We start from the raw sequence: 10,914 nt of genomic DNA, 5'->3' as shown, positions 1-10,914 counted from the left end.
TAGTATTAGTTTTTGTTAATTTTTTTTTTTTTAACTTGAGTGGAAGATTAAAAAATACCATAGTGGGTATTGTATTGGGAAACATCAACAAAAATATTATTTTGAAACATTTTGACAGTGCACAGTCTTTGACTCACAATCAGTGCACAGCATACGGCTGCGAAAGTTAGATGCACGCATGAGCCCTAATCAAATGAATTGTTGACAAGTTGCCAACTTCGAGAGTGGATTTGTGGCTTGAATTGCGGTTGAGAAGTATGAAACTTGGTTTTACGGTACTATATTTTTTTATAGACTGGAGAGCGAGGGAGAGGAGGGAGAAAGAAAGGAGTTCAATAAATGCTGATACATGAAAAACAGCGAGCCTACTTTCTGGATTTGATTATGTAAGTCTGTCTTAGTCACCGAGATGTCATTTTCAGTTGACAGAAAGTGGCAGTATAAGGCAAAATGGAAGCCTCCTGAGATGGGTAAAAACAAGTGAATTTTTCTGCTACTTCAAATTCCACAAACTCAATATTAAACTGAATATTGTGTTTAGACTAGTGGGGGTGCTTGGAGCAAATTTTTGGAAAAAACATTTTTGACTTTACTTCCCCTTTAAGGCATAGTTACGTGAATGTACAAGTAAACGTCAACTGGATGAGGCAATAAACATCTTGAAGCGTCATTTTTTTTGAAGAATTGTTCACTTACAATATTTTCTCGTCTACAAATGAAGGCCCACTAAAGGCTGACACTGGGCCTTTATATATGCAAAGTTTCAAACAGAGGAGGACTACGGTCTACTCGCAGGTCCAACTGCCTCACAAGCTTAATTTAATTTTTAACTTGACTATAAACCGCAGCCGACAGCTCCCTGTTATGACGAGACAAGCCACCACCGTATGTTTTTCACCAGCTGCTGAGTTGACACATCATACCTCGCATGTATGTTTTATTCCAACCTCCCTCCTGCCTTTGATGACGCGCGCCAGGCTAAAGTTAAAGTTGCCGAGCGGCGGCGGTGAGGCCGCAGCAGTTGTTGTGCAGCGACGCGGTTGCGCTAACTGCCGCCCGTAGACCGGCAATAACCACGTCCACAGTTTGGACCGCAGTCCCGAGCCACAAACATGCAGAGCAGCTGCCGCGGCCTCCAGTGGTGCACAATGCGATCCTGGACTGTTTGACCCTTGAAATGACTTGCAAAGTGTATAATGACAGATCATCTCTGGCCTGGAGCTTCGGTCGACCGTGACTGTACCAAAGGAGTGAGCCCCTTTCACAGCGCCAAACAGCACCCCGCAATCACTTCAGTGATTCCCAACCAATGAAATAATCAGTTGTGCCGTCGTGGGAAATAATCCGACTTCACTTGACTGTCATTCATATAACAGAATAAATCAGGGCTTACAGCTTTGTGTTCAACTAACTGAGGTTAGATTTCCCCATTGTGTAAGTAGATTTTTGACTAACCTGAATATTGTTTATTTCAGTATACTAGCGGAAAACTCAATTTAATGGTGAGAGGGGTCGTCGGTTCCGAACGATGGGCTGTAAAATTGTATATCTATTACTAAAAACTCACAATACTGTACAAAATTACTGTAAATATAAAAAGAGCTTGAAGCAGTTTGGAAATGTATCCAAATTTGCCTCACTGGATTCACTCACTCACATGCTTCCTTTTTTTTACCCCCATTATGAATGGATCAGAGCTGGGCGTTTGACCCTTTTTTGACAGTCAGTCGTCCACATTATTTTTGTTATTATTAAATATAAATTTCTCAAATAATTTTTATTTTTTTAAGGCTGTAGTAGATGTTAATACAATATATCGTACCATCCTTCCATTATCTGAGCCGCTTCATCCTCACGAGGGTTCAAAGCGTGCGGTAGCCTTCCCCCCCCTTTTTTTTTAAGTAAAAATGTTTTAAATTGGATGTTATTACAAGCTGTCACACTTGGAAAATAACGTCTGACTAATACAACTTATGGCTTTGTCACTGATAACACCTGAATGAGATTTAAATTTCACCTTTGAATGCTTATCATAGGGGTCACCAACTTGGTCCCTGAGAAATCCATGTGTAGCCCACGGGCCTGTTCTACAAATAGCTCACAAGTGATGGCACATTGTGATTTCCTGTAAATGTTGTAGAATTGGGCGTTTGGAGAGATTTCTCGAAATAAAGTGTTGCATATTGGTAATTATCAGTTTTGTACATTATTCAAGTCATTCCCATGATCAGTACCCAAGAAGTTGCTCTTAGTTTCAAAAAGATTGTTGACCCCTGCCTTTTTTATGACCTTTCATTGTTTTTAAAGCGTATTTCCTAACCACAAAGTGAATTGACCCCTTTTTCCTGGCATTTTTCTGCATGTGTCTCTCAGCAAAGTCTGAACATTACTTTTGTAGGGCAAGCCGATTGATGATCCTCAAAGGGGAGCAAACTTGTCGTGAATGGCCGAGGAAGAAGCTGTGTGCTTCGGCCCCTTTAAATCCCAAGCCCCGCCCACTCTCCCGGAGCTCTCCCAGCCTCTTTAACTGCTGCTCGGAGCTCAGGCGGGAGACTAGAGCCGCTCTTTGGGTCGTCAGTGAACCATCGTCGAACACCCGCCATGGAGCTGGACGGCACCCCCTAACACGGCCTTTGGTTACCGTAATTTTTTTTTTTTCATTATTATAATTATTTTTTTTATTTTTCTGTATCCGACTCGGAAGCTCAAATGGACGTCGCTGGGCTGGAGGTGTGGGAGGAAGAAGCCTACGCTTGTTTGAGACGCCTGCCCGGAGTGGAGGGGCATGTTGGATCCGAGCGTGTCGGCTGAGTGGAAGTGGAGGTGGCGGCCAGAGGATAAAGTCAACTTCAGCTGCGCGATTTCTCCTCATTCCCTCCCTCCTCTACATTAAAGTCCCACCGGCGGAATCCCACACACCGTTTCCCCGATGAGAAGCCCTCACCCGCGGGGAGGCTGCGCGATGGTGACCGTGACGATGAGTAAGAACGCCGAGTGGCTGCAGGAGGAGCTGGAGTCCGGGGCCGCCGCGCTTCTGCTGCTCGACTGTCGGCCGCACGAACTCTACGAGTCGTCGCACGTCGAGGCGGCCATCAACGTGGCCATCCCGGGCCTCATGCTACGGAGGTTGAAGAAGGGCAACCTGCCCATCCGCTCCATCATCCCCAACAACGAGGACAAGGAGAAGTTCGTCAAGCGCTGCAAAAGCGACGTGGTACTGCTGTACGACGAGGCCGGCCCTGAACGACTGGAGTCCGGGCTTGGGAGCTCCGTGCTCGGTCTGCTACTGCAGAAGCTCCGGGACGACGGATGCAAGGCTTTTTACCTGGAAGGTGAGTCTGGAAGTGGAGACAATGCTCGTTTCTAGTCAACCATGGCAAATACATTACAAAGGTATTTTGTAATACTTAAAATTTCATGTAGTTATTTTTTTAATTGGGTTTTCCTTTGAAGTAAGACAATTATACTATTACTTTGTTCATTCAACATTAAATTACAATGAGACAGATTTCGTGGTGTGAATAACTATTTTTTTGCCAGATCTTAAAATATAGAATATATACATCCCTCTCCCTTAATATGTCTGTGCACTCGTGGCACAGTGCAAAAAGTGTTTAAGAGATCCGCCTAATTTCTGAGGTTCTTGGTTCAAATCCAGGCCTCCAGCCTTCCTGTTTGGAGTTTGCATGCAGGTACACCATGTACTTTGCACATTCCAAGAACATGATTCCAAGGTTGATTGAGGACTCTCAATTGTCCTTAGGTGTGAATGTGAGTTTGAGTGGTTGTTTTGTACACTACATGCCTTGCAATTGGCTGGCAACCAGTCCAGGTTGTACCACTCCTCTCGCCCCTTTCTGCTTGGATAGGCTCCAGTTCACCTGCTTTCCTATTGAAGGATATCATATACCGCCTGTATAATCTATTGATGTTAAAAAATGTATTAACATACGTATATACATTGATGAGCACCAGGTATAATTGACTTTTCAATGGCCATTTAATAACGAAGAATTAAATCCACTCACTCCAAATGTGTTGTCTTTACATATTTGTCAATTGATTGGCTCCCTTAAGCAATGAGACACACCACACATAATTGCCCTACAAGGTGGATATAAAATTGCTTATGAGGTGTGTTGCATTATAACAAACTAACAAAACATCAATGTGGGCCTAAATATGTTTGCAATTAAATGCAGCACAGCCTTGTTGTTCTTTTCTAGTGAAGACGGCCTTCTTTTTTTTCATGAATGAACAGTGTAAACAAGTTTGCTCAACGCTCTTGCGAAATAGCCTCCAACAACGGATGGGCAGCTTATTTGAAGATAAGTGCATTGTGTAATTAATAATGCCACATGAGCCGACTAGCAGATGTATGAATGTGAGTGTGCGCACGTGTGTATGCGCCACTGGAGCCACAAGCTGCATGTGCCATTCACAAAAAGTCCGCTGAGGCGAGCGAGCATCCACTCTGATTCTCTCAATGGAGCACATGTGTCCAGCTGTTTTCTTGTCTCACTGCTTTGGTCGCTTTGTATGCTTTTTTTACTAGTGTCATTTATTAAAAAAAAAAACACAGAAAAAGCAAAATAGAAAAAAAACAGCCAGGTATTAAGGGTAATTTTGTCGTTCCCATCACATTTCATCCTTCATCAGAACTCTTGTGAACGTAATCCTTTCAAATGGCAGACATTTTCCTATGTTGCAGGAAGTGCAAGTTCCTGTTCTATGGTTATCGTCGCACGTCATCATCGTTGGCATCATTAGTATGCTTCTGTGGTACCATAAAAAAATAAAACCACTTTCAAAGTTAATCCTTTACATATTGGACGCTTTCCGAGGGCAAACTTGCCATTTGACAAAAAGAAATTCCGAGGACCCCCAAAAAACTAATTAATAAAGTTTCTATAAATCATCACAATTATTATTTTACTCCTAATTGACACACTTCAAAATGGTCAATGTTTGTTTCAAGTGCCCCTAGCCCTTTTCATGGAATGGACTAGTCCATCTTCTTAAATCAATTGCTTGTTGAAACTTGGCATTGAGTTCCAGAAGTGCTCTTCCTTCGATCATTTCTTATTTTAATATGTTTATTAATTATGATTTTTGACTCATTTTCCCATGACATTCCAGCCTGAGTCTGTGGTACCATTATTAAAAAAAAAAAATGGAGTTAAATGTTTCTTAAAACGTTCCATGCATAAAACATCGCCAGTAGTTTCTAAACATAATCTTTTCCTCTTTTTTTTCTTTTTTTGCCCCCGCAGGAGGTTTCAACAAGTTCCAGTCCGAGTTCCCCGAACACTGCGAGACCAATTTGGACTGTTCGTGTCCCAGCAGCTCGCCGCCGTCCTCCGTCCTCGGCCTGGGAGGCCTCCGCATCAGTTCCGACTGCTCGGACGGCGAGTCCGACCGCGAGCCGGGCAGCGCCACAGAGTCAGAGGGCAGCCCGCTGCCCAGCAACCAGCCGGCATTCCCCGTCCAGATCCTGCCGTATTTGTACCTGGGCTGCGCCAAGGACTCGGCCAACCTGGACGTGCTGAGCAAGTACAACATCAAGTACATCCTCAACGTGACGCCCAACCTGCCCAACATGTTTGAACACGAAGGGGACTTCAAGTACAAACAGATCCCCATTTCTGATCACTGGAGCCAGAATCTCTCGCAGTTTTTCCCAGAGGCCATTTCGTTCATTGGTGAGTGTGGCTCTCCTTTTTATACAGCCGTCAACGTTGTCATTATAATTTGCGCCGTCAATGAAAAATGACAATGACAATGACAACGATGAGAATTGGCATGCGGTTTTGCACTGAGCCCAGAAAAAGCTGATTACAGCAACTGTGTGCACTTGCACACACACGCAGTGAGATAATTACATCATGTCAGCACCAGTGTCTGTTGTGAGGTATGAAATGCTTCAGACGGTAACGATCGTTTTCATCACAACAAAGCAGGAGAGTGTCAGGTGGCAAACTTTCACAAACCTGTCTTGGAGTTGCGGAATACTCTCAAACACACTCTCAATGCTGTTATGCTAGGTTCCATGGTGAACGTTTCCGGCGGTGCGATTGAATTAAAGTCAATGGAGTTTGCGCGGTTGCGTGCGGGGCGGTGCGAACGATGCGTTTGGAGCGATGCGTGAGTGAAGCACCAAAAATTCGTCCATTTGCCCTTTTGGTGGTTTGTTTGAAAAGAGAAGAACGAAGAATTGAGGAGAAAATGATCTTTGCCGTCTGTGGACATCCGAAGCTTTACCACACGGCCAGCTACCACTTCAGGGACAAAAAAATTCAACAAAAAGTAACTAGGCTTGGAGACTAGTGAACGAGGCGCTTGGTGTGTTTTACTTTAAAAAAACAAAACAAAAAAACTGTTAAACTTGACCAACACGGCAATATTGTTTACATGTCGGCCACTTGAATGTGATGTCGGAACGCTGTGGTTGTCTACAAAGCGAAGCCCCTCCCCTTTGCTGCCATCATCACAAAGCAAAGCCCCTCCCCGTGAACACGTCCAGGAAAACCTCCGTGGTGAAACGCCAGCGAACGCTCAAACGGATTTGGTGTGAACGTAGCATGCTTCTGTGTCTAAGAATCATGACATATGTACTTCTACTCACCCACGATTGCGAGCTATTTCTGACAGCGGGTTTCCAATGTTAAAATGTCGGACAATATCATTGCTGTCTATCGGACCGAGAGTGAAACATAAAGTAAAATTTCTTGCTATTTACTTTGAAACCTTCACTCTGCAGGATTTTGAGTTTCTCATCGCTACTGCCACCTGTGGCCAAAATATGCAATTACACACATTTTTCTTTATGTCCATTTGTCATGGTTTTCTTTTCTTCTTTTTTTTTTTTTTTGAGGGGACATCCTTGGACAAACTGTGGGTGTCTGGGGTGTGCTAGACAGCCGTCTCTTCTGATCACATGTAGAATCCGTTACGACAAAATAGTTGCTTCAATTTTAAAATACGCTAGTACCTTGGTCAAAGCCTTTTTATGTCTCCACGAGCCTCTGTGATAGGCGGTGGGCGTGAGGAAATGGACTCATCCTATGTCACGCCTTGTGTATCTGTAGTCTCTAATTGGTCGGTTTTATTCGCACCTTCGATAAATTAAGAAATAATGATTTAAAATGAAATTAGAGTCATAAAATGGACCAGTGAGAGATGATTTTACTGAAATAAAACATGAAGCAACAGTCAATGGCACACAATCAATCAATCAATTGACTCATAGGGATTCTTTCCATGTGTGCTCACAATGTTATAGTCACACGTTTGTTCCATATTGAACCTTTCATAGACTTCAATCCCAAAAGGATAAGAGATGCCCCTCTTTTGTTTTTGTTTTTTTTAATTTGATTTATTTTTGTTTGGCTTACATTCATTCCCACTTGTTTTTCAATGTATTTATAAATTGTGAGACGAGGTAAGGCTGCTGCGTGATGAAGTGCGACTTCTGCCAGAGCCTTGCGCTAATAACCACTGTTGGCACTTGCTTTGCATTCTTGTCAAAGCTTTCAGCTGCAAAAGGAGGCCAAGAAGTGATGTAGAAGTCAATGATGACATCGTCTTATTGGACTTAAGAGTCTGCTGTGGATGTTTTTAGCTGGCCACCATTTTCAGCCCTCAACGCCGTTTTTTTTTTTTTTTTTAAAGTGAGCAGACATCTCACAAATTGAATTTGGTGTCCACGAGAGGCGTCTGGAGGCAGCAATAGGAGAAGCTCCTCTAATGGCCTGAGCGACGCAAGGCCTCAGAGGGATGGATGGATGCAGCTTATTAATTATGTAACAACGTATAGTTCATGTTTTGACTTGAAGCACTATATCCCTTTAAAACCGTGGTGTGTCTTTTACAAATGTGGAGTTTTGGAATTGGCTTTCAAACGATCTATTCGTCCATTTTACTGCTTGTCCTCATTTCGATGAGCTGAAGCCTTTCTCAGGGGACTTGTGTACAGAAAACAAAGCAATCTTCCCATAGGTAATGTAAATCCAATTAAAAGCATTTTATGGAGAACAATTATCATTTAACATACGGAAAACAGTATGCGATGGATATAATTGACGAATCATCTCATGACTAAACTTTTATTGAAGACTGTTCATGGCAGCGGAATTTGCTATAAATTCCCTCTTGAATTTTATCGTGTTTCTCCTCTTCTTTATCAAATTGCTGGCATTATGACTTTAAAAAAAAAAAGGTTCAGTAGACGGGAGGGCTTATTTCACAATTCAAGCTTTTGTTAACGCGATTCCAACATTCCTGGTTTGCTCGGCAACACTAAATAAATAAAAATGAATAAAATGCCCCCCCCCTTCCTGTGATTACCTTCATCGTATTTTTTTCCCCCTTCAGACGAGGCACGCTCCAAAAAGTGCGGCATCCTGGTGCACTGCCTAGCCGGCATCAGCCGCTCTGTGACAGTGACGGTGGCCTACCTGATGCAGAAGCTCAACCTATCGCTCAACGACGCCTACGACTTCGTCAAGCGGAAGAAATCCAACATTTCGCCCAACTTCAACTTCATGGGCCAGCTGCTGGACTTTGAGCGGACATTGGGCCTGAACAGCCCGTGCGACAACCACGCCGCGTCGCCCACCAATGAGCAGCTCTTCTTCACCACGCCGACCAACCACAACGTGTTCCAACTGGACACGCTGGAGTCCACGTGAGGTCCGCACAGGAGTGCCACCCTGTATCTTTTGGGTTGAGGTGATCCTGTTACCGCGGTAACCACGTGGCTGCGCTAGAGGCGCTAGCAGCCGCTTTAATGAATGTTTTAGCTCCGGGAAGCTCGGAGCACGGGAAAGTCGAGGTCGCAGAAAACGCCTCAGAAGCGGGAAGTTTTTGAGAAAGCAAAGGACAGCTTTCATCAAGCCAAGGAGACTTCTTCAAACAAAGATTTTTTTGGGGGGGTAAAAAAAAAAAAAAGACAGAAAATGCGCCGCACTTGCGAGGTGACAACCTCCTCATAACTGGAGCGTGTGGAATCTCCAGAAAATCAGTTTTTAAAAACCAAGGAATTAACACACACAAGCACACACACAAGTATTTCTACTGTATGTGTTGTTTGTACGTTATAGCAGGAAGAAATGCCTATATGCATTTTTTTGTATATTTTTGTGTGCTTTTATGGACATATTTAGTCCATATATATATATATGTATATATGTATGTATATATATGTGTATGTGTGTATATATATATATATATATGTATATGTGTATATGTATATGTATATGTATATATATATATGTATATGTGTGTATATATATATATATATATGTGTGTGTATATATATATATATATATATGTGTATATTTATATATGTATGTATATATGTATGTATATGTATATATATATGTGTATGTGTATATATATATATATATATATATATATATGTATATGTATGCATAATAATATCTTTGTCCAAAAACAGTGAGATTGTAAAACTAAAGTAAGGGGAAGTCGTTTTTGACGATCCGATGCAGTTTGCACAGTTGTGTAGCCAATGGCTTGCCGGCTCTGTAGGCAAAGCCGGTCCTGAGATGGTCTGCTAAAAGCCTAGGCCTGTGTTTGACTTTCAACCAACTCTAGTTCACACTTAGTCCTCCGTCCTTCCCAACGCCGTAAAACCAGAAGTACCGGTTGTTTGTTTCGCAACTTCCTGCTTTGTGTTGTCGTGCCATAAGCGAGGCTTTGCCAAACCGGTTTTTCCGACGGCACTGACTTTTTGTACTTTGGAATCAAAGAGGGTGGAAGGCAGAAGTTGGCTTATCTTGACAACCTTTGGCAAAGAAGTGCCTCCTTTCTTGAATATGTACAAAGCCCTTTTTACACAGCATGTTAAAGCCAGGTCTTACTTCTGGTTCCAAACCAAATGGGGTGGTGCGTCGTAGAGAGCCGTAACATCAAGCCCTTTAGAAGTAGCATTGGATTCATAACAGAGGTGGGTCTGTGCCTTTATGTTTGGGAACGCCATAATGCCATGTCAGGAGAGTGACCTTTTAACACCCGACACTCACTCCCCCATCCCTGTTGTGTTCAAAGCGATTCGTCCAACACGCGTTATGCACATCGAGTCTGACATCATCTTTTGCTGGATGCTGTTTGAAAGCGGGAACGGTTGCATCTGTGAGTTCTGTGTGAAAAGCTCATGTTACGGCTCTGATGCGGCCATTTTGCAGGGTCGAAGCAAAAGAGGCTATTGTCGTGTCATTCTGAACTTGGGGATGAAGCAGCCCCACTGATTTTTCAAAGAACGTTTCATCTGAATCACCCTGAAGCCTTGAGTATATATTGTATGAGAGAAGTATTCAACCTAATTGGATAGACAGTCAGCGTGAATAGTAAACAGATCTATATTGTTTTGTATACCTAAGCATGCTGCGGTACTGTATGACTCAGCCACTAGTTGGATGTTGCTTTAAGAAAAAAAGGAGCAATGACGACTGTGTTGTTGGTTTACTAAATGGAGGATTTTTCTCAGACTGAGGTCAACTCCCGCTGACCCTTGATGATGTATGCCCCCACTTTTTTTTTTTTTGAGTAGCGGGAGCAAAAGAACCTGTCGCTTTAGCCCGAACGTATGCTGAACCTCACGCAAGAAAATTTTTTTTTTTTTTTTTTTTGGATCATTTTGACTTATATGTTACATGATTGGCTTCATCTTAGCTTATAAAGCGATGGCAGTTGCCCAACTTTTGGGGGGGAGTCAAATGCGGCAATTTGAACATAAATGCTGAATCAGAACATCTTTCAATTTATTAGGGGTTAAACTTAAGACTTTCTAACCAAGTTGACGTCAGTAAATTAACTTATTTTGTTGTTAGGCACTCAAACTGTGTGATGCTAAGCCCAAATAAGATAATACATTAATTTGAATGGAAATGTTGA

The 10,914-nt window shown here is 42.6% G+C and overlaps 1 protein-coding gene across 1 annotated transcript; it reads left to right on the top strand.

Annotated features, from left to right (window-relative positions):
• The first annotated feature begins 2,558 nt into the window (after nt 1-2,558).
• On the top strand, nt 2,559-9,159 carry dusp7 (dual specificity phosphatase 7). Its single transcript, XM_088308956.1, has 3 exons — nt 2,559-3,332; nt 5,274-5,702; nt 8,374-9,159. Exons 1-3 carry the CDS (start codon nt 2,930-2,932, stop codon nt 8,688-8,690), a joined length of 1,149 nt encoding a protein of 382 aa, XP_088165082.1. The 5' UTR covers nt 2,559-2,929; the 3' UTR covers nt 8,691-9,159.
• Nucleotides 9,160-10,914: the final 1,755 nt, after the last annotated feature.

Source organism: Idiotropiscis lumnitzeri, chromosome 11 (genome assembly GCF_059441095.1).
Source record: "Idiotropiscis lumnitzeri isolate Australia: NSW breed Sydney's pygmy pipehorse chromosome 11, RoL_Ilum_1.0, whole genome shotgun sequence".
Taxonomy (NCBI): Eukaryota; Metazoa; Chordata; class Actinopteri; order Syngnathiformes; family Syngnathidae; genus Idiotropiscis; species Idiotropiscis lumnitzeri.
Note: the sequence above shows the minus strand (reverse complement) of the source record. Positions and strands in the feature narration are given on the sequence as shown.